The sequence below is a fragment of the Eschrichtius robustus genome, chromosome 10, assembly GCF_028021215.1.
Source record: "Eschrichtius robustus isolate mEscRob2 chromosome 10, mEscRob2.pri, whole genome shotgun sequence".
Taxonomy (NCBI): Eukaryota; Metazoa; Chordata; class Mammalia; order Artiodactyla; family Eschrichtiidae; genus Eschrichtius; species Eschrichtius robustus.
Window position 1 is genome coordinate 103941413 of NC_090833.1, and position 24095 is coordinate 103965507.

Sequence of the window (24095 nt, forward strand, 5' to 3'; positions counted from 1 at the left end):
GCCTCCCATCCTCCTGCCCCAAGTTCTAGAAGGGCAGGAGCCACTTCTGATTTTGCATCGTATTCCCACGATACGGCCCCCTCTCAACCCACCCCATCCCCACCTAGCGCTAGTGTCTGGGGTATCGCAGGACTCAGCATTTTTGAATGAACAAGTCCTCATGAGGCAAGAGAACTGTTTGCTGACTGCCCCTGCACCTGATTGTCTTCAACATTTGACAGTTATCACTTGTGCACCTACTGTGTGTCTGGCACTGGAAATACAGCTGTGATGAAAAGAGTCTGTGGGGAGACTCAAGGCCTAATGAGGGTTCGGGGTGAGGATGGGCAATAAGAAGATACCTACGAGGTGGTGGTAAGTGGTATGAGAAAAAAGAAATGAGGATAAGGGGAGAGAGAGTGATGGCGAGTGCACGTTGAGATCCTGTTGTATGTGGTCATTCTTCCCCAATCCTTGCATTTGGAGCTAGCATTAGTGCCACTGACTAAAGTACTGAATCAGAAGATGTGGGTCTGTGCTGTTAGTCCAGCTAATTTATTGGATGCTCTTTGAAAATTTTTATGTAAATAAGATCTTTGTCAAAAAAATTACATCACAGTTCACTGAGGAAAGTCAGGTCTCTGAAGGCAAAGTCACCTGTGACTTGGCCCCTTGCCCCTGGACCAGCCCCTCTTCCCTAGCCGGGCTTTCTTGCCTGCCGCCAGGTGGCCAGAGAGAAAACTCTGACAGTGCCTGAGGGCTCTTCAGAGGCCTCTGGGGAAGAGGTGTCAGCGGGCCAAGGGTGACTAGGGCTGTGGCTACCCCAGCCCCGAATCTCAGAGCTGCTCTGCCTCTCGCACATACCCTCTCTTGGATGGGCAGGAGAGCTTTCTATACCCCAAATGAAAGAAAAAGTTGCTGCAGTGGAAACTCGAGCTAACCTTCCCTCTTGCCCCACTTCCCTCCCGCGGTCACACTTCCGGCAGCCGCCACAGGGTATTTTGGGTTCGAAAACAAAGCGTCAGATCTATTTGAGCAACTTTTTTTTCCATCGGAGTAGAAGCCCAGGGGCCTGTGGCCACCCTGGGCTCGGCCACTTCCCCAGGGAACTGACGCGTTTCCCCTTCTCCACCGAAGACCAATTTAGCAAGTCAGACTGGCCACGTTTTTAGCTTCTCCTTTCCCTGGCCTGGCAGCAGGCGAGGGCCCAGAGGTAGGGCTGCTGGGAGGAGGGTGTGTCTGAGTGCCTTCCTTGTGGACCACAGGGGAAGGCCTGCTTCCCCTCCTCTGCCAGAACCTCTTCCTCACCCCTCTCCAACACTCCCCAAACTGCATGTGCTGCACACGCGTGCACGCGCACACACACACACACACACACACACACACAATCTCCACTGCCGCCGCCACAAATCCACTTGCTGCATCAGAAGTCTGCAAAGTGAGAGTTGTGGGGTTAGGGCTGGTCTGGTCCTCAGTTTAATCGAAAGGATGGTGTGCCCGTGTCACTGGCGGGCCGGTGTGCTGTGAGTTGTGAATGAAGTGGGCGTGCATCCATGGAGACTGTGTGTGCATGCAAATCCGACGTTTGCCACTGCCTGGGCTGGACAACGCACACCCATGCAGCTTGCATGGATGTCTAGAAAGAGCCTGGCAGAGGTGAAACCCTGCAGTGTCTAGCGGGTGCGTACGCCATGTGATTTTGCGTGGGCTGGTGTATTTACAGTATGTGTGCAGGATGCGTATAGTAGAGGTGTGTGTAAGCGTGCGTGTGCACGTTTGTATACGTGTGGACCGGCAGGGTCTGGTTCTTGGGGTATGGGGGAAGGAAGCCAGGCGAGCTCTGGACAGGGGTGACCAGCGTTCTCATGGGCAAATGCAGCTTCCTCCCCGGGGAGGTGGGGGTGAGTAGAGACCTTCTCGGTTTCTTTTGTAGTCCTTTCAATTCTTAACACTCAGCCGATCCTCCATCAAGACTGGGGAAGAGCTGACTGGGCGCTGGCTTCACAGCCACAGCAAGGAGAGAAAGAATCTGTTGCCTTGTGGTGACTTGAGTATACACGTCCAGCTGTGTCTATGTGCGTGTGAGTGAATGAGTGCACAAGTGTGTGAGTATGTGAGTGTGAGCATGGGATGTCTGAGTTTGTGCGACTGTGTGTGAGTGTGGGTGTGGGTGGAGGTGTTTGGACTCCTTTCGGGCACTACCTAGGCTCGCCCTTCTGCCCAGGCCCTAAAGGAAGCCCCCTGAGCCCCCTGTCTGCTTATTTCACGAGACTGGAAATGAAAGTTGCACTCAGGGCCCTGCTACACCTGCCTTTCTGACAGGCTCAGCCTCTTTCGTTTGAGCCCTCTGCTTCCTGCACAGCTGACTTATGCCAGTGGGGCGGACTCCAGCTCCTGAGGAATAAAGAGGGCACTTCTGTGTCCTGCCCTCATTCAGGGTGGGTCAGGAGGCTCTCGAGTCATATATCTACTCTCTGTGCCTGAGTGCCCATGTGCCCCTCCGTCCTCCCTCTACTAGGGTCCCTGAATGGTTTCCCCAGGTCTGCATCTGGGGAGGGTAAGTTCTCTCACTGGCTGCTGAATCTGGGAACAGGTTCTCCTGAAATCCCAGGGTCTCCAGCTCCCCACATTTGCGAACTCCTCCCTAACCTCCTGGTAGGGTCTTCTGGCTCCTATAGCCAAATGTATTTGGCTCTTTTTCATTCTTAGTCCCAGGAATGCTTGTTTTACCCTGTTCTGGTGGCTTCCACTCACACCCACTCCCCACGCCCCCAGCCAAAGGGACAGTGGTAGTGGCTTTCTCTGCCATGCCCCCAAATAACCATATAGAATTGTAGAACATTCAGCTGGAGGGGGCCTCTGAGAACACTCATCCCAAACTATTTTATAGATGAGAAAGCTGAGGCCCAGAGACGGCAGCTGACATGCCCAGGGTCACACAGCAGTGAATGGTAGCCTTGGTGCTAAAATCAGGTCTTGACTCCTGGTCAGTGGTTCTTTCAGCTACATCAGACCAGCTGGCCATGTCCTTCTTTCCTATTTCCTTCTCTTTCTGAGTGTTTCTCTTCCTTGCCTTTTCGACTGAAATATTTCCTTTTTTCTCTCTGAAATACCCTTTCTGTGTTAAGCGGGATGGCTTGCATTTGGTGGTACCAAGGTGGTACTCAGAGCCAAGACCTCAGTCCTGGCATGGTTTTCATCAGTCCTCTCCAAAGGTTTTTCTCCTTCCTGGTCCCTCATCCACCAAGGACTGCCAGGGACCCTGTCCCCTCCTCTCCCCGAGCCAGCCTCTTCAGCTCCTATTTCTCCTTCCAAGTACCCAGGAGGCAGATGAGAACCCTCAAGGAATTTTCTTCTTTCTTTAACCTTAGTTTCCTGGTCTCTAAAAGGGAGCGAGGGTCTCTGCAGGGGAACTATGGGGATTTGTGTATGTGTGTGCATGCAGGTGTGTGTGTGTGTGTATGTGCACCTCGTGTGTCTCCCAGCAGCTCCTGGGGGTAATGGGAAAGTTAATTAGTGCCAGGATGAAAGGTGCTATGGGGTAATTGCAGGTAATATCAGGACAGCCGGGGCGGTGGGGCTAAAGGCCCTCAGACCTCCTGGGGGTGGTGGGCGGCCCCTAGCCCCACTCCTGAAAACAGATCAGATACCTGGAGAGGAGGGGGGAAGGGGGCATTCTGAGTGAAGGGTCTTTGTCTTTACAGGGAAGTGCTTGTCAGTTGCTAAGGAACTGGGTTGTCTTTCCTGATCCAAGCCTCCCAGTTTTTTGCTGAGCTTGGGAGGGGCATGCTGGGCTGGGGCTAGAGGCTCCCTTGGCAGGTGGCCCCTTCCCTGGGGCTGCTGACACTCGGATGGGTCTCTTGGGAAGGACTCTTGTCTGGGGAGGGTGAGTGCTCCCATTACCCTCGGCCTCACTGCTTGCTCCAGCCGAGCTGGGGAGCAGAGCAGGTGAGGTGCAGGCAGGGAAGGAGAGGAAAACACACATGTACTGAACAGCCTGCATACCAGGCACTGTGCCGGGTGCCTTCCGTGCCATCTCATTTAACCATTGCAACAGATCTTTAAGGAAGGCACTTATTTACATTTTTCCCCTCCATTATGCTGTTTTGTTTTTGCAGTTGAAACACAGGTCCAGAACAGTTGAGTAAGTTACCTGAGGTCAAAGAGCTATCAAGTGGTAGAGACTCTGTGATCTTAGGTGTGCTAAGTAAGAAAAGTTGTGCTTTTTAAATTTTACCACCTCTTGGGACTTCCCTGGTGGCGCAGTGGTTAAGAATCCGCTTGCCAATGCAGGGGACACGGGTTTGATCCCTGGTCTGGGAGGATCCCACATGCTTTGGAGCAACGAAGCCCCTGTGCCACAACTACTGAAGCCCGCACGCCTAGAGCCCGTGTTCTGCAACGAAGAGTAGCCCCCTGCTCGCCGCAAGTAGAGAAAGCCTGCACGCAGCAGTGAAGACCCAATGCAGCCAAAAATAAATAACTTAATTAAATAAATTAAAAAAAAAATTTTACCACCTCGTGCATCTAGCCAGCTTTCTTCTTATCCCATGGGTGCTCAACCCTAACACCTGAACCCACCATCACCGTCATCACCATCACCATCACCACCACCATCATCATCACCCCCCCACCATCATCATCTTCATCATCATCACCACCACCACCACCACCACCATCATCACCATCACCATCATCACCATCACCATCACCACCATCATCATCACCATCACTACAACCATCATCACCACCACCATCATCACCACCACCACCATCATCATCACCATCACTACCACCATCATCACCACCACCACCATCATCATCACCATCACTACCACCACCACCACCACCATCATCATCACCACCACCATCATCTTCATCATCACCACCACCATCACTATCATCACCATCACCATCACCACCACCATCATCACCATCACCACCACCATCATCACCACCACCACCACCACCATCATCATCTTCATTATTATCACCACCACCATCATCATCATCATCTTTGTCATCATCACCACCACCACCACCACCACCATTGTCACCACCACCACCATCATCATCACCATCACTACCACCATCATCACCACCACCACCATCATCACCATCATCACCATCACCACCACCACCATCATCATCACCATCACTACCACCATCATCACCACCACCACCATCATCATCACCACCATCATCACCATCATCACCATCACCATCACCACCACCACCATCATCATCACCATCACTACCACCATCATCACCACCACCATCATCATCACCATCACTACCACCACCACCACCATCATCACCACCACCACCATCATCATCACCACCATCATCACCATCATCACCATCACCATCACCACCACCACCATCATCATCACCATCACTACCACCATCATCACCACCACCATCATCATCACCATCACTACCACCACCACCACCACCATCATCATCACCACCACCATCATCTTCATCATCACCACCACCATCACTATCATCACCATCACCATCACCACCACCATCATCACCATCACCACCACCATCATCACCACCACCACCACCACCATCATCATCTTCATTATTATCACCACCACCATCATCATCATCATCTTCGTCATCATCACCACCACCACCACCACCACCATTGTCACCACCACCACCATCATCATCACCATCACTACCACCATCATCACCACCACCACCATCATCACCATCATCACCATCACCACCACCACCATCATCATCACCATCACTACCACCATCATCACCACCACCACCATCATCATCACCACCATCATCACCATCATCACCATCACCATCACCACCACCACCATCATCATCACCATCACTACCACCATCATCACCACCACCATCATCATCACCATCACCATCACCACCACCATCATCACCATCACCACCACCATCATCACCACCACCACCACCACCACCATCATCATCATCATCTTCATCATCATCACCAGCACCATCATCATCACCAGGAAGTCTTCCTATATATCATTTTCCATCTCTTTTTTAGCAGCTATTACACAGGCAAAGTTCTGGGAGGGAGAGAGGTGATTCAAAGGATTGAGGGTGGTATACTGTTGGGGTATTTGCCTTGAGCAGGTTGAGTTGGGTGGTAATGGCCTTGAGCTGGGCCAGGCCATTGCTGTGAGTGTTCAGGAGCTGGCCCTCCCCACAAATCGTACTTGGTCTAGAATAGCTGAAGCTGGGGTCAGGGAAGACACGTGGGGGAGACTCCCTTTAAGTTCTTTTGGAACCTCCGGCCTTCCTTCTTGGCCTACCTGACTTCTGAATAAATAGAAGGTCTGGCCTTTATTTTATGCAACCCGGAGAGTAAAATGAGAGTACCCTTTACCTGTGAGTACTGAGAGTGGGAAGGCTTGAGTTAACACCAGATTCTACCTTTACTAGTTACAGAACAGGGATTAGGTTCTTATCTTAAGATTAACTTATCGGAATGTCAGTTTCCTCATCTATAAGATGAGAATCATGACACCTACATTATTCGATGGTTGTGACAATCGGATGAGAGAATATGTATGAAGGCCCCGGTAGGCTGTAAAGCTGGGCAGGAAGGCACTAACTGAGATGCCACATGTCAGGCATTTGGCACGGTGCCTGGTGTGCAGATAGCACTCAACAAATGGTATGTGATGATGATGATGATGATAATTCTATCAATTCTCTTCATCCCTGTAAAGGGGTCACTGACACTCCCTTTCTTAGCTGCTTTGTTAGCAGTCTCGAAGCAATCTACATGCTCATTTTGTTTCTTCCTGGAGGAGGCAGTGAAAGAAAAGGGGCAAGAGACCCAAAGCCTTCTGCAGGCAGACAGCTGACTCAGGGGGGCTTCCCCAAGGTCTCCTGGCCTCCAGGCTTCCCCTCCTGCCCACTGGGAGCTCCTTCTCTGTGGCTTCCAGGGACGTCTGACAGGGCTGGCTTCAGTCTAGAGCCTGGGCTAGTTTTGTTCTTTTTTCAAGTTTGGAGGCCAGGAGGGTGGGGGTCTCTCTGGCAGCTGAACTAAAAGCCCAAAACACCAGGGGAAAAGAAAGGAGGCTGGGGGGGAAAGGGAAGGAAAGCAAGCCGATAATTTCCTCGAAGGATAAACATCCGATTTTTTTCCTCACCCAAAATAAACACGCTAGCCACAAGGAATTAAAAGCAGAAGAGAGGAGGATGTGTCTCGATTTGGGGCAGCTCTAGGAAGCTGACCTGCTATTTATGCTGGCCTTGGGCACCGACCGGAGCTGCCAATTACATTCCGGGCCCGGTGGGGTGGGTGCTGCGGGGAGAAGGGCCCAGAGAGAGGGAGGTTCACACACACTCAGAGAGTCCCTTCCAGGGCCGCCTTCCATGACACTGCAAAGGGACACTTCCTTTTGCTTCTTCTTGTAGCTCTGCCGACAAGCCTGCCTGGTGGCGTAGAAGGGAGTAGGGAGTTCCTGCTGCCTGGGCTGGCGTCAAAGGCCCCTCTATAGCACAAGAGCTTGCTGTCCGTCACCTGGGCAGGGAGCTGAATCTATCGGTGTGGGGCAGTAGGGGGGTGGGTGCATCAACCAATCCCCTCCCATCACAAACTCCGTCTCCCACCTCCTGGTGTTCTTCAGATGCCCGTCACTCAAATCTTCCCACTAGTCAAGAGTGTGCTGTGCTGGGCTGAGGGGTTGGCCTGGGCCCCTTGCCTTCCAGCTAATGCGGGGCACGCCTCTAGGAAGGTAATAACCCTGGGCCCAGGTGCAGCCTGCCCCTTTCATCTGGGGATCCCAGGCACTTTGCATGCATGAGTCACCCATCTTGCTGTATTCTAGCCAAGGAGGTGGGGAGTAATTAACTCTCGGAGGGAAACTGAGCAGAGGGGCTTGTAGAGGGGATAGGGGTGGGGCTGAGGGGACTGGAGTTGAGGGTAGGGGAGTTTAGCCTATGAATGAGACCGTAGCAGAGAGGTGCCTCCAAGGGGGTTTTGGGTGGGAAAGCCAAGAGACCTTCAGAGCACGTCCAGGGGCAGTCAAGACGCTGAAAATCCTTTCCTTGCAGACACCAAGGTGTTTCTTCACAGCTTTCCAAAAGCGTAAATCAGAAGATGCCCCGTCTCCCCTCCAGTCTACTTATCATTCCACGATTCCCCATCGCTTTCAGGGTGCAGTCCAAAACGTGAACGTGGCTGCAAGGCCTGGCTTGTTCTGGTCTTTGTTCATCTGTCCAGGTGGCCATGATTTTGGCCTTTCATTGCCCCCATCAGCCACGGGAGCTTGGAGGTGTCGTTTCTCCTCTTTGTCCCCTGTCCCCACTCATCATTAACCCCTACCCCACTTCTCAGCCTTGAAGTTAAACATCACTTCCTCAGGAAGAAGAAGGCTTTTTGTCCCCTGTCCCCACTCATCATTAACCCCTACCCCACTTCTCAGCCTTGAAGTTAAACATCACTTCCTCAGGAAGAAGAAGGCTTTTTGTTTTTGTTTTTTAAGTCAGCAGGCAGCTTTCTTTTGTTTATTTTTATTTTTTATTTATTTATTTTTGGCCGCCTTGGGTCTTTGTTGCTGCGTGCGGGCTTTCTCTAGTTGTGGCGAGTGGGGGCCACTCCTTGTTGTGGTGCGCGGGCTTCTCATTGCTGTGGCTTTTCTTGTTGTGGAGCATTGGCTCTAGGCGCAGGGGTTTCAGTAGTTGTGGCTCGCGGGCTCTAGAGCACAGGCTCAGTAGTTGTGGCGCATGGGCTTAGTTGCTCTGCGGCATGTGGGATCTTCCCAGCCCAGGGCTCGAACCTGTGTCACCTGTATTGGCAGGCGGATTCTTAACCCCTGCGCCACCAGGGAAGCCCAAGAAGAGGGCTTTTTGAGCCTTTACCACCCCCCACCCCCCATCACAAAGCACGTTGCCTTTACACCTTATAACACTTGCCACATTTGCTGGAATTTGCTTGTGGTCATCTGATAAAGTTTGCCCTCCCGTAGTAGTCTGGAAGCTCCAAGAAGCAAGCCTCCTGTTGGGCCTGCCCTGGTCATACATGTAACCCCAAGCACCTGGCAGGAGGTCAGGCACATACCAGGTGCTGACAATGTTTGTTAAATGAATGTCAGAGCTGGAAAGGACCATGGTGATAAACCAACCACCCCCTGCCTCTTCTTCCTCCCTCAATTTCCCAACTGAGGAAGCAGAATTTTAGAGAGGATAAGTGACTTGTTCAAGGTCACACGGTGCCTCAGTGATCATTCAGGGCTAGAGGTCCCCCCCCACTGCCCCGCCTGTCCATCCTTCCCACCCCACTTCCCCCCTCCACCACCACTTGCATTTACAGGAATGCCCCAGGCCCCAGTGCTGGAAATCAATTGATTTCCTCCTCTTGGTTTTAGAAGGAGGACAGGTTTGGAAACAGAGCATCCAACCATTAAGCCCTGGATGATTTTTTTTTTTATTCGGAAGAGAATGGGTTCCATACCCGGAGTGGGTTCCATACACAGACCATGGGTGGTGAGCGCTATGCACACACCTGCAACGTGAAGCCTGAGGTCTGGCGGGCAGTTATCTCGGTTCAGGTTTGTCCTCGGGCTCACTGCTTCCTCCCGGAGCCTGGTGATTTAGCGTGTCCTGGTAATTTTGGGTCATGAACTGGGTGCTGGCTTCAGGTTCGCCCAGGTGGAAGCGGCTCAGAAATCTGTCCATTTTCCAAGAGCCTGGAAGGACAAACAGACCACAGGGAAGCAGTGAGAGAGAACCGTGGACTTCAGAGCTGGAAGGGGCCTGAGAGGGAGTCCAGCTCTGGAGAGCGGAGAGAGCAGGAGGCGGCCGTGGCCATTGGGCTGAGGGCAGCAGATGCCTGGGGGTGCCCTCTGGCTCCTGGCTGCAGGGGCAGCCTCTGGATGTTAGCAGCGTCTGGGAAGGACGCTTTCCGGAGGACAACGGGGATGGCCTTTGGTCGGTTTCTCCAGGCCTTTATTTGGTAGAACTCTGCCTTCTCACTTGTAGGCAGAAAGGAAATGCCCAGTCAGGTTGGCTGCCCACTTTCTCCACCCATCCCTCTTTTCCTGCAGGCTCTCCTGACTGAGGCCTGAATGCTTCTTTTCTTCATACCTGGTCAGCCCAGTTGCCGGGGCTGAGCTCGGCAGAAGTGTCTATGCCGTTCTTCCAATCTCCTCCCCAGAAGCCCGGCCACCTCCCCCGGAGTCCCAGGAGACCTTGTGCGACAGGGTTCCTTCCCTGGCTGTGGCAGAGGTGAGAGGCAGGGCATATGGCCAGGCTGCTTCTCCCTGCCCTGGGGACCTGGATCCCGGAGGGGAGCCGAGTGTGGGCGAGACGTTCCCGGCCTGGACCCTGGGGAAGTCCAGTGGGTGCCCAGGTCAGAGGGGGCCTCCTCAGGGGGAGAGAACACAGGGGCATAGGGGGAGGTGCATCTCCTGGGACAAGTGTGAACAGGCCTAGCAGCAGGGCAAGGAGAGCGAGGCCCCAGGCACGGAGGGGAGGCTGAGGGAGGTGGTCAGAGGCATATCCCCATGCTCTTGTTTCCCAAACCCTGGGCCTCAGGCACCCTCGGTGGATGGTTGCCAGATAAAATACAGGTTGCCCAGTTCAACTTGAATTTCAGAGGAGCAACGAACACTCTGTTAGTGTAAGTATGTCGCACATATTGCCTGGGTCATACTTATACTAGCAAATTGAATTGGGCATCCTGTATTTATTTATTTATTTATTTATTTATTTATTTACCACCATCACTGCCCGCCCCCCGTTTTTTTCCCCCTAAAATCTAGCAGCCTTCCCTGGCTGGAGGGAGTACTAGGGGTAGAGCCTGCCTGGAGCAGAGCTAGACAGTGGCTGGCATAGCCTGAACCAATGGAGAACAGTAATCTCTAACACACGGAGAGCAGGAGGTGAGGGGCCGGCAGCCTAGATTCCTCCCTGAGCCTCCCCTTTACCCACCTGTGGTCCTTGGTCTGCACCCACCTCCATTTTTAGCAATGAAGAAGGCAAGTCCCCTCTACCTGCCACCCCCCCGCCACGCCCGCAGCTGTTTGCATTTCAAAGATGGTCTCAAGGAGAGGACAATTTTTAAACCAAAGAAACAAAAAAATGATAATAATAATAATAATAATAATAGCAATAACACTGATATAGTGCTTCCCATATGCCAGGCACAGTTCTAGGAACTCTACATATACTCATTTAATCCTCATGAGGGGAGACTATTTTTATTCCTAGTGCACAGATGGGATGGTGGTGCTGAGGGTGCCTGAGGCCCAGCGTTTGGGAAACAGGACCAGGTTCTGGTGAGGAATCTTCTGAGGGGCACGGATGGGGGAGAGGACCTCTACGGGTTCCCTCAAGTCTTATCTGGCTGTAATTGTGAATGTGATTGTGCATTCAAATTGGACCTTTGAGGGCCTAGAAAATAGGTGCTTCGGGAGTTCTCTTGGGGGAAGGGCTGCATGGGATGGGCTGCTGCTGGGCTGTAGGACCCAATGCTGGGGGTTTTCCACTAGGATGGGAGGGAGGGAGGGAGAAAGGAGGGAGCAGGTACTCGCCTGGCTGTGGCCTTTGCACCCAGGGCACCCAGCGGGCTGGAAAAGAATTGTAGTAACATGACCCTGGGAAAGTGTGTGTGTGTGTGTGTGTGTATGTGTGTGCACACGTGTGTGTGCATGCTTGTATATGTGCGTGTGTGTGTGTGCCTGCATGCCAGGGAAAAGGTCATGGGTGAACTGGTGCATGGCGGGCACGGGGACAAGGGGGCCTTCCCCACGGAGCAGGGCAGGAAGGAACCGGGTGGCTGGGAGGGAACTGAAACTCATCACGAGATCAGAGCAAGTTGACGGAAAGAAATCCCCTGCACCCAGGGAGACCTTGCTCCCCTCTCCCAGCAGTCTGCTCTCTTGATTGAGCTAGGAGTGCCCTGGGGGCCTTGCAGCTTCTTCCGGGTCCCATTTCCGACAACGCTGGGGTCCTTGGGCTTCTCGGGCAGCTCCGCAAACCCGCCCCATCGCTCAGGAGAGGGGGGCCCAGTGCCGCCTGGCTGCTAGCCTCTGCGGCCTCCTCCCCTGGCTTGGCTGTGACTCCTTACACCTCCGTTTCCTGCCACAGAGGGCAAGAGGAACTGACCCTGTGCAAGTTCTAGAAGGAAGAGGGGTGAGTCAGGCCCTCAGGGCTGTGTGGGGAGAAATGAGGAGTTTGGAGACTGTGGCTTCTGCGGTCACCGCTTTCTGTGGAAAGCCCCATCCTGTATGGCACTGCTCGGTTCCCTGGGCTGCAGGGGGGCTGCTGCCGTGCAGGAAGAGGGCGGCACTGCTGCCTGTGCTCGGGCCGCTCCCCTTGGACCCTGGACCCACCCTGGATGGACTCTTCCTGGGATGAGGGCAAGGGTGGTGAGTCCACTTCAAAGGCCTCTGTGGCAGGAGGCCTCCGGCCACAGGGAGAAAGGAGCAGGGTGTCTCCTGGGCCAGTGGCTGGAACACAGAGGCCTGGGCTCCTCAGGACGGGGTTGCCACCTATGATGTGCAGGTGGGTCCCTGCACAAACCTAGGGGGTGCTGCTTCCATCCAGCTAAACCATACGCAGAGGCCATTTGCTCACTTACGGGTCGGTACCGATGGGGAAGATGTTAGAGGTTAGAGATGTTCCAGACCTGGGCCTGGAGGCGGGGAGCAGGGAAGGTTAGGTCACCTCGTCTAAAGCCGTGGGGAGGGGGTGTTCTGAGCCTGATCTCTACGAGACACTGGGAGGGGGTGAATGACCCCTGTCATCCACAACTGGGAGAGGGGCTTCAGAGAGACTCATCCTCTGAGATTGAGTCCTGGGGACTGCAAGGCTGGAATGTTCGGGAATGGCCCTGGGGCAACTCCTGACAGTTCATCTCTTCACCCCCAGCCTCCCAAGTCTGTGGGGCAGGCTTACCACTGCTTGGGAGTGGCTCAGCACATGGGCTAGACCACCCCCATCGGGCCTATCAAGGTTAAGAGGCAGCCAAGAGACTGAGAAAGGGATGCTATACCCAGTCTAGCAACCCCCAGCCACCCCAGGATCCAGGAGAACTGGGTAGACAGCACCTGGGCTAGAATTCAGAAGCTCTGAGCTGGAGGGAAATCTCAGACCCTGGGATCCAGGCCCCCAACACTGACAGCTGCTTCCGGGGTCTGCCAGGCGTGGGGGAGGGTGGCTTTATCCAGGCGCCACTCCTGCCCTCTATGAGTTTATAATATAGGACGATTAACAACGGACTAATAACAAGCTAGGCCTTCTCAGGGTGGCCTCAGCCAGCGGCACAGGGTGCAGCCCTGGCAGACGAGGTCCTATCCCCGCAGTGGTCCTGGAGTCTCTCCAGCAGGCCTGCTCTTAAGACTTCCAACAGCATAGGACAGCGTTCCCTTGTGTCCTTGCTCCCACCTGACTTGTCATCTGGTCCTCAGTGGGCCCTCAAGTGTCCCCCTCTCGCTGGGAGGGAGGCCCCCATTTGGGTGGGCTGGGAACAAGGGGTGGGGTTCTAAGGCTTTGGATGGGCCCCCTCAGCCTCTGCTGGGACTCACGGTGCCTGGCACCTGGCTTGGAGCTGCCCTGTCACCCCAGGCCAGGAGCTGCATCTAACCAAGGCAACCACCCTCTTCCCTGCCCCCCCGCTGCCCTCCCCCGTGCAGGGACACAAGTGCTTCCTGGCAGGGGACAGTGACCCTGAAGAAAAGATAAAAATTGAACACCAGCCTAATAAGCGTCCCACTGAGCGCCCGGCTCAGGTCTGTAATTTGTCTGGCTCTTCGTGGGGCTGGCTGCGGTCATGGGAGTGCTGATGCCTTTCTGCTGAGATTAATGATGTCCTGGCGGTGGTGGGCGGGAGGCCCGAGCCTTTTATTTTTTGTGCCATTAAATGACATCCAGAGACTTCCACTCAGGAGCTGAAAAGCCCTCGTTCCATCACATCCAATTACTTCTGGAGAATATTTGCTGAGGGGCTGATCCCGCTGGCTTGAGAGGCTTGGGGCTGAGGGGACCACTTTGACTTTGGCGGGGGTGAGAGGGGGGGATGCCAGGGGGATTTTCCGAGGTGGGGAGGGGTTACCCCCGGCTCCTCTGGAGAGGGGAACCCAGGAACCCAGGAGAGCGGAAGTGGAACTCCTAACTATCCAGTAAGTGGATCACCCAGGCCTCCTCCCTCCGCCCTGTGGCTGGAGGCAGGGGTGGGGAAGGGAGCGAGAAGAGTGGAGACTCGAAACGGTCCATTTAGCCCCCAGTTATCAATTCCAGCGTTTGGTGGTGGTGACGGCTGGCTGGAGTTGCGGGTGAAATTTGGGGATTATCTGTGGTTTCCCGATGATCTGTTCAATACAGCTTTGGGCAGTTTATGTTGGGCTCGACTGGGGCATGTTCTGGAAGAGGGTTGCCTGGGGCCTGTGGAGATGGCAGGCGGTTCCTAGCCAGGGCGCCTGTCTGAGAGCTGCCCAGGATGGCCCCATCTGGGCCACTGCCAGGCCCCCAGTTCTACCCGCTCTGCCAGGTGGGTGGGGCCCTTCGGAGGCAGAAGAGGGCTGCCTGACACAAGCCCACACAGTGACTCAGGGGCTGGGCCCCGGGGCTCCTGGGGCCTGGCCAGGTGAACCACCATGGGAGGTCATGGGGGGCGGGAGAGGGGCTGTTTGGCAGTGGGCTGTGTGTGTTTGTGTCTGTGTGTGTTGTGTGTGTTTGGGTTGGGCTGGTCTCCAGGCAGGGCCGCTTTCCCTGTTGCTTGGCCTGCACTGTGTCTCCCCTCACTGCCACCAGGCCTGGTGGATTGCCTCCCAGCCTCGGTCCCTCCGCATGATGCCTCCTACTGTTGACGCTGCTTGGAGCTCAGCTGCCTTCATGCCCTCGGCCCGTGCTTTCAAACATTTCCCCACGGTGCCCCTTATCTCAATCACCCACGGTGCCCCTGAGGCCTTTAGATGCCACAAGCAGGACTTCAACCCCGCTGTGTGGCAAGTCTCCGCCTGTCCCTCCTCTCTGACCCCTGTGGGTGGGTGGCTCGCCCAGAAGCTGTTCAGTTCAGCTGCCTGTGGTGCTGGGGAGCGGATTCTGGCCGCCTGGTCCGGAGCCCAGGGACCCTCCTCTGCCCGCCCCCCCCATCCCATTCTGCAAGGAGCAGTCCCTCTGCAGGTCCCCGAGGCCAGCCTGGTGAGGCGAGACCGAGCCTGGCGTGGCCTGTTAGCTCCCCTGGCTCTGTGGCACGGTTCTGGGCTCACTCACGGCCTCGGAGAGGCTTCTGGATTGAGCTGTGGCACGGAGGGGATTCCCCTGGCTCACCCTTTAGCGGTGCGATGCCGGCTCGTGACCCTCCTGGACGAGGCGGCTGAGACGTGGCATGGCACAGACCACAGCTCCCGGGACCTGTGGTCCCCATGCGGCCCTGGGCCACAGCCCTCCTCCAGGGGAGGGGTGTGTGGGTGCATCGCTGAGGACACCCAAGGCAGCGGGACGGCTTTGCTCCCTCTCGGTCCCCACACCAGGGCCCAGAAGTCTGGTGATCGGCGTTGGGGGAGAGGGAATGTGGGTGAACGGCTGCAAAGAGCCTTGCCCCGGAAAGCAGAAGGAAGTGAACTTGCTATTAACTGCAGACCCTCGGTCGGCCAAGCCACTCACTGTTCTGGGCTCCGGTCTCCTCCTTTGCCCGGGGGAACGGTGGCCGCTGTGCTGCCCACCCCACGCGGTCGGGCAAGGGGCGGGTCCAGGAGGGGCAGGGCAGGCTGGCGGAGAGGCTGGGTGTGCGCGGCCCTGCTGGCTCGGCGTTGGGACAGGGAGGGTGTGGACACCGAAATCGTCATTTGCGGGCACAGTGCTCACAGAAGCGGCTGCCTATGCAGGTGTTAAAGGAACTTGACCGTGAGGTGTTTGTGAATGTGGGGTGTGAGCATGTGCAGATCCGTGTGTGTGTGTGTGAATGGGCGTATGTGGGTGTATCCCCTATACAAACACACTCATTGATTCAAAGTCCACAATGGGGGACGTCCCTGGCGGTCCAGTGGTTAAGGCTTCGCCTTCTAGTGCAGGGGGTGCGGGTTCGATCCCTGGTCGGGGAGCTAAGATCCCACATGCCTCGGGGCCAAAAACCAGAAAACAAAACAGAAGCAATATTGTAACAAATTCAATAAAGACTTTAAAAATGGTCCACATCAAAAAAATCTTAAAAAAAAAAAATAATAAAGTCCAAAGTGGGCTGAGCCCAGAAACAGGCGGCAAAAAAGGGAACATAAGACCAGAGGTGAGCTCGGGGACTTCCCTGGTGGTCCAGTGGTAAAGAATCCGCCTTCTAGTGCAGGGGACGCGGGTTCGATCCCTGGTCGGGGAGCCCGCGTGCCACAACTAGAGAGAAGCCCTCACGCCGCAACGAAGAGCCTGCGTGCCGCGATGAAAGATTCCGCGTGCCACAACTGACTCGATGCAGCCAAACAAATAAAAATAAATAAATACTAAAAAAACAAAAAAAAGACAGAGGTGAGCTCTTCCCTCAAGGAATCTCTCTAGTCTCATGGTGGAAGTGGGACCCAGGCAGGAGAAAAATGTAAAGAAATACAGAAGAGAGAAAAGCAGGTGACGGAGGGCGTACAACAGGGTGTTCTGTGAGCCTGTGAGAGGAGCAGGAGAGGGCAGGGTAGGGTCACCGACTGAGAGAAGGTGGCCCTGTGAGGTAATTTTGAAAGGCGCCACAGACTGGTGTCCTGAAGGTGGGAAGGCTGTCCCGGTTTGGGGGAAGGGGGAAAACGTTCTGCCCAGGTCGGCCGGCAGAAGCAAATCAACTGTTGAGTGAGAAGGTGGGCAGGTTGACGTGAATGAAGAAGCAAGAGTCAGTGGGCACCCTGGCAGCGTGTGGTCCAGAAGGGTGTGAACCAACGCAGTGAGTGTGGGCCCTCTTCAGACATGGCCCCTCAAAGCATTCGGCTGGTTCCTCTAGAACCTGGAAGTCTAGAGGACAAATCCAAGGCTGCTGTGAGGAAGATGTGTAGAGAAACCATCGTGAATCCCAGATGAGCCCAGAGGCCTGATTCTAGGCTTTGGGTGGGGGTGGGGGGATTAGGCATGGGGCAGGGGAGTTAACCTGGAGGTCGAGGGTGCAAGTCCAGTGTATTACAGGCCCGAGATAATGCCAGCTCCAAATTTGGGAAGGTGAAGTGTCGCCTTTGAGACAAATGTCAGTGAAACTGGACCAGCCCTTGTCAGAGGGCACCAGTTCACGTTCTGTCGGCTTCAGTGTTCTCCCCCATTTGGGATGTGGTCATGCTTAAGCTATGTGACTATCTCCCTCCACTCTCTCTGTGAGCTCCTAGTATCTGCAGAGCTACACCAGGTGACTCCATACATCCACGGCAGCAGGGATGTATTTCTGTACCCATAGCACCTAGAAGGGGCCTCACACATACTTGACACTTGACGTCATCTGAATGAACGCAGAGGGCATTGGTGAATCATGCCAAGCGTGGTGGGGAAAATGGCACAGGGAGGAAGGAGCTGTGGATTTGAATGGCAGGATTTTATAAACTAGGAGCGAGGTAGCTCCAAATCCTCTTCCAAGGTCCCTGCTGTGGTCCCGGTGGCCCCGTATCTGATCGAAGACCTCTACTCAAAAGCGTGTGGGGTTGGTAGGGTGAGTCACACCCTAATTTCTCTGGCAGAACTCGAAGGTGTGAGAGCTCGGTGAGCTGGGAGCAAATCTGTTCAGGGTCATTCACTGGTAGACCAATTAGTCCAACCCCTAGTCTTGATGATGGAGAAATTGAGGCCCAGAGATGTGAGGTGGCTTGCCCAAGGTCACATGGTGAGAGTTTGAATGTCAAGATCTTCCATTTGCTGACCCCTTGTATGTCATCCTGGGGAATCCTGGAGAGGGTTTCAGCCCCCGGTTCTGAGCAATTCCACCTCCCCCACCCCGACCCCCAACACAGTCATACAAGTTCAATGAGAATGATCTCATGCTCCCTTCTCATCCTAAACTTGTCATACACGACTCAGTCCCAGAGAGAGAGGCAACCCCACAGGACTGGGTCAAGTTAACCATCCTCCATGGGTGCCCTTCTAGCTGGGCTCCTGCATACTGACCTCTCCCCTCCAGTCTCTGGACGTCGTTCCTGCTCGTGCATCCAGGGGTCACCTAACCAAGGCTGGCCATGGCACGCATACCCTGGGACTCCCCACCTCCCTCCATGGGAAGAAAACTAGATCAAATAAGCCCCAGGGTCCATATTTCTTTTCAGGGCTCCTCATCCTGGCCTCCTGAGTGCTGGTCCAGCCTGGGGCACCTGGAGACCCCCCAGCACCGTGCGGGTGCTTCAGAGACTGCCAAGGCCTTTGGAATTCTGCCATTGCGCATAGGCTGCTTCTGCTGTTACAGTCGCCCCTTGGGTTCATCCACATCACACGTCTCTAGGCCTCTGGGGGCCTCCTGTCCTCTCGCTCTGGTCCATCCTGCCTACCACTCCAGCGCCGTCATCTCTAAAGATTGGCTTTTGCATGTTACTTCTCCCATGGGCAATCTCCAGCATCTCTACAGGGCACCCACCAAAGTCACACCTGTGCCGAGCTTCTGAGATCCTCCACAGCCTTCTCCCACTTTCTCCTTTCATAACCATCACAGGGGGCCTCCTTCTCACTTTTTAAAACAATCTTTGCCTCTGCAGTTTCCCCAGCCCAGAGCTCCCTTTTTCCTTCACTCAAGGATTCAAATGTCTTCCTTCTCCAGGACATGGCCCACGCCCGGCCTCCTCCAAGTAGCCTCAGGACCATATGGATTTGTAGATCATCTAGATCCAACCCCTCATTTTCTAGATGAGGAACCTGAGGCCCAGAGACATTAGCTGACTTGCTTAAAAGTCAAATCACTAGCTAGAGACTGGAAATCAACATTTCCTCACCTTGCAGTAAAATACCTTTCACTCTTCCTGGCTGAAGAGGATGTGTCATCCTGGAGGGAAAGGGATCCTGGGAAGGGACAGGACTGTCCCTAAGTCCACATGATCTCCAGTTGTCCGTACAGCCAGAAACACACAATTAAGTGCTGAATTATACGCTGCTCCGCATCATTATTTGTTTCCAAAGGAGACTGTAAGCCCCTTGAAGGCAGGGAACTTTCCCTGTGCCCTGGATTGTGTTCTCTCCAAAGCCCTTAGTACGGGGCACATAGAAGGCGTCACGTGGTATGGCTGGAACCCCGGCCAGAGTTTTCATCTGCGAGAATAATTTTATCATCTCCATTTCTGGCAGCGAACGAAACAGCATGGAAGCCAAAGGGACTCTGCCCAGGGGCAAGTCCGGTTCCTAAGTTTTCATGTAGATGGAAGGGGGGTGGCCGTGGGAGTGCACGACAAACCGTAGTTTGGGCGAAAATCCACAGGGCCTAATAATGAGTTTCAGGCCCGATGGGTTTCCAGCTCCCCTGCCTGCTGCTGATATCATAGGAAAAGCACCCATGGCTCGGGAGGACGAGCCATGGCAGGGGTGGAAAAGGTCTCTGGTGCACACACACCTTTTCCTCCTCTGCCCCTTTCACTGCTCCTCCAGGCATCACCTTACGCTCCTTCCCCCTCCATCCTGCCCTCGGTCCTGTGGAGGCGCCTTCAGGGGACTGTTGTGACCCTGACATTTAACCTGGTGCTCGGAGGTACTGCCCTAGTTTATGCGACTCCCACACGTGTGGGGAAGCGTCGTGGGCTGAGGTGCTAGTTTCCAGCCCCCGGAGATCACAGTGCTTGGACTGCCAGAAGGGGCTTCATGATGAGACGGAGACCCAGGGAATTGGAGAAATTGATGTTCGCCTGGGCAAGATACGTTTTTCTTTCCTTTCTCTCTTTGTATCCAGACTTGAAACGGTGTCTTTGGCAGAGCCATTTAAACAGATTTACAGATTGGCAAGGTGCTGGGGGCACCTGGGGAAAGGTTCTCCAGTGGAAATGTTGCACCAACTCCGCTTCTAGGGCAGTCCAGAGCCTCCTGTGATTGGTGGCCCCTGCTCAGCACATCTGAAGGGCTCCATGCTCCCCTCCTCTCCTCCGGGGCCTGGGGCAGTAGGGTTGTAACAGTACCTTGTCCGGCTTCCCAGTGGGTGGAGGTTGGTCAGGGTCACTGGGTAAGAGGAAATGGCTGATGACACCCACCCACCCTCCTGTCAGCCTGGGGGATGTGCCCTTTTTGCTCTCAAGTTGGCATTTGTGCATTCCACATTCTCTTCCTTCCCTTATCTGTGGGGAGGGAGGGGGGGTGGGTCACAGAGTGCACAGGGATTACTATATTTCCCACTTTCCTGAAGAGAAACCTAAGGCTCAGAGAGGGGGCATGGCCCACACAGGGTCAGGTGAGTCACCTGTGGCATCGGCATTGCAGGAGCCAGGTGTCCTGGGCTCCCCAGCTCCCCAGCTCTGGTAGTAGGAGGACCAAAGCCGAGCAGACTGGGTTAGCCATTGGGAAGCTATGGGAAATGGGTCCTCTGGAGAGTGCCGGGAGGGCTGTTCAGAGAAGCCAGTGGAAGGGGCATGGCCAGGGAAGTCTTCACCCCACCACTGAGATGGCACAGAGCAATTAACGACCAATGGAGACAGACCGGCAGGGTGGCATTCCATGGCCCTCTTGCCCAGATCAGACTCAACTATAGGGTACAATTACCTGCAGAAGTGGTGTGGGGTAGCTGCCTGCACATGCCATTTGAAACTACTGGGGGAGATGCTTCTCTCTTAGGCTCCAGTTACTCCCTTTGGGACCCTGCCTTATAGATCCACCCACCCCGCTAAAGCCACCATCTAGGACGATGGAACTTGCTTCTAGGGGGAGACCATATCTGATGCCAACATCTCTTTGAAGACACTCATCCCGGTTTATTCTCAAGAAACACCACCCTTTGACTCCGCCTCCAAGGCTCATGGGTATGGTCAGGGTCCTGACTTCCCCATGAATGCACGAAGCATACATTTCCACCCCAGAATTCATCCTGGCTTTGAAGGATGGGGAGGCCTTACCTCGAGTTTTGTTTTCTTTAGGAAGGAGAGAGATGGTCTTTCCTTCCTGAAGATAGACGAAGAACTGGTAGCGATGGAAGCCACTTCGTGCTGGTGGGGAAGGAGGCTGGTAGGCTGTGGGTAGAAAAACAAGAGGGGGTGGGCTCCACATCCCACAGTACCCAGGGGTTCCTGGCTATTCTGGGCAGGGGGAAAGAGAATCATTCTTGGTCCTTTTCATGGACCCCTCCTGGGGTCCTAGCTGGGGGCCCACCCACTGCAAACCATTAGGATTTATCTTTGGCAGGATCTCATCTTCAGCAGCTTCATTTAGAAGCACATTATCTGGGGTGGCGGGAGGAGGAGCTGTGGGCTGGTTGAAGGTCTTGGGTGCTGGCCGGGCTCTTGGGCCTTTCTGGGCCAGCGGGTGTTGGCGTTGTCCTCTTTTTGCTTTAGTCTGTCCTGATGGATGTCCTCCCTCAAGAGAAACTCATCTTCCTCTGTGAGTGTTTTTGGCAGGGGATTTTTATTTATTTTTTCAGCATTTCCTTATGAACTCAATCCCCAAAGAAGCCAATTTCTTGGCTGGATCCGGAGGATCTGGAAGTGGTTACGGGGGTGGGTGGGACTCGGTTCAAAGGTTTGATCGTGGAAGCTGCAGGATCTGGGTGCTTGGGGCACCGGGAGCCAACTCAGGCTCTTCCGGAGCAGAATGCCTATCTCCCTTCCTTTCGCTCTTTGTGCGGGAGGTACTCTTTTTCGGGGGAGAAGCGGGGTGGGGACATCTCTCATCCTTCCCACAAGTCTATGCAGGGCCTTGGGGTTTTGCAGGCCGACTCTCGCGGGCCATTCCAGCTGGGCCTCCTTCCAAGAGTGTGGGCCTCTTCCTCCTCCCCTTTGCTCCCTTCATCTCCCTTTCCAAGGAGCCAAGCATCTTCCTGGGGGTGGGTGGGGATGAAGTGTTTGCAAGGAGGATGCTGGGGGGAGGGAGTATTGGTACACTGTGGCCACCTCCCTCTCCTGATCGTTAGACAAGAGCCACTTGCTGCTCAAAGCTGTGGAAGCGTTCCTCGTGGTGCACTTCTGGCCACTGGGGCCTCCGGAGTGCCCACAGCCAGGGGAATTCCTGACTATTCATTTCTCCCTGGGTTTTTGCATTGCAGAGCAGATGTATGTGTGTGCGTGTGTGTGTGTGTGCACGCCCGCAGAATGAGAACAGCACAGGGTGTGCCAGGAGCCACGTGAATTTGTGTGAATTGGGGTCTACGCTGGGGCGGGTGCAGGTGTTGGTGGACCCGATGGGCATGGGTGCTGAGGCTGTTTTGGAGGGTCTCTGTCAGCGCGTGTGTACATGTGGGTAAACTGATGCTTTTTTACAAACACCACCAACCAGTGAGGGAACTCAGTGGTTCTATGCAGCTGAGGATGTATCCTCGGGGGAGATAGAGACACAACCCGGTCTTACTAGGGCTTTCCTGAAGAGGTCTCCCTCCAAAAGTAGAGATGAGAGGCCATGAGGAGAAAGGGAAGGGGGACACACTTGTTGAGCCACGTCTCAGGGCCAGGTCCTGGCTAAGTGCTTTCCCTGTGACATCTCCCTAATCTTCACCACAACTTGGTAAGGTGGGTGTCACGGCCATTTTCTGGATGAGGAAACTGAGGCTCCGAGAGGTGAAGTCAGGCCAACGGTCAGTGGTGGAGCTGCGCTTTGAATCCAGGCCCATCTGGTGCCCGAGTCCGCGTTGCTTTATGGAACCATGATGCTCGGTTGGTTTTTCTTGCTCAACCCTTTGCCAGAGGCCAACTCACCACCTGAGAATCCCCTTCAAGTTGAGTGGAGGGCGTGCCGTTGCTGGCGGGATCCCAGAGGGAGGGGAGGTGGGGAGCTGATGGTGAGAATGGGGGTGGGAAGAGGAGGGCATCAGAGAAAAGGGAGGTCCACGCAGCCCCTCGCAGCCACACGGTGGGACTGGGGCAGGGGAACGAGAGAGGGGGCAGAGGGAAGAGAGCTACTTGCCGATCCCATGGAGGGGGGGCGGTTCTGGTTCTGGGTTCTCTCCCAGCAGAGCCCTGCAGGTTACTGTGGGCTCCATCCCTTACTGGTTTTGTGACATGGGGCAGGTGGTTCTGTGCCTCAGTTTCCTTCTCTTTAAAATGGAGATATTGATGGCAGCGACCTTAAAAGACAGTTGTGAAGATAAGATCAGAACGTCCAAGTAAACTCTTGGATGAGCGCTTTGCACACTGTGAAGCGTCCACATAAAGTTGTATTGCTATGATTCTTGTGATCACCCTCATTGCCCTGGCTGGGGGAAGGGGCACTGGAGGGTCTTACTCACGTGATAACTCCTGGCCCTGAATCTTCCCTTTCTTCATGTCAGCACCCTGAAAGTAAGAGACAGACACAGGCTAGGGTTACTCCTGGGGCAGCAGGAGGCCACGCCATCACACTTAGTCCAGGTGGGCCCTGCTGAGTTCTTTCTCTCGGAGGGAGTAGGATGGAAGAGGAGGAAGCTGGCTGGCTGTCCTGGGGGACGCTGCCAGAACGTGCCGTGGGGTTTGGAATGGTGCCTTGGGGGTCTGGGGAAGAGAGGACAGGTGCAGACATTGCTGAGGGTGGCCTGGGGGCGAGGGATGGACCCCTGATCTCTGGAGAGCCTGACAGGACCCTTCCAGATGGGCTGCCCCACTCTCACCATCTGTGCCCCCAGGCTGGGCCCAGGATGCACCTCTGGGGCCTGTGGGTTCTGGTCAAATCTAGGGCGGGGCTGACCGTCCTCACTGCTTGCCCATCCTCTCGGGTTCTCTTTGGGGCCTTCAGAATACTCGACCAACGGCTGCCTGAGCAGCCAGAAGGGCAAGGAAGGGCCGGAGGAGGCCGGACTGCCTGATTCTGAGGCAGCTACTTCCCCCAGCCTCGACCGGACTCAACCCACCACCCTGGGCCAATGGGACGGCCTCAGTTTCCCTCTTTCTCTTCCTCCCCCTTCCCTCCCTTCTCCCCTCTGCTCAGTGTCTGTGGGATCATGAGGTGATCCCCGGGGGGGCGGGTGCTAATTACTGTTTGTGCAGGACCGGGAGATGCTCAGATGAAAGGCACTGGAGCTGGGGCCCTGGTTTTGTGCCACAGCTCAGGGCCCCGGGGCCATGCCAGGG

The 24095-nt window shown here is 54.8% G+C and overlaps 1 protein-coding gene across 1 annotated transcript in view; it reads right to left on the reverse strand.

Annotated features, from left to right (window-relative positions):
- Positions 1-9408: 9408 nt before the first annotated feature.
- Positions 9409-24095, reverse strand: part of PEBP4 (phosphatidylethanolamine binding protein 4) — a 209091-nt gene continuing 194404 nt past the window's right edge. Inside the window, exons 5-7 of the mRNA XM_068552644.1 lie at positions 23279-23324; positions 20961-21074; positions 9409-9683 (exon numbers count right to left, since the gene is read on the reverse strand). Coding sequence (XP_068408745.1) covers positions 9532-9683; positions 20961-21074; positions 23279-23324 — 312 coding nt within the window. The 3' untranslated portion in view covers positions 9409-9531. The remainder of the gene's footprint in view (positions 9684-20960; positions 21075-23278; positions 23325-24095) is intronic.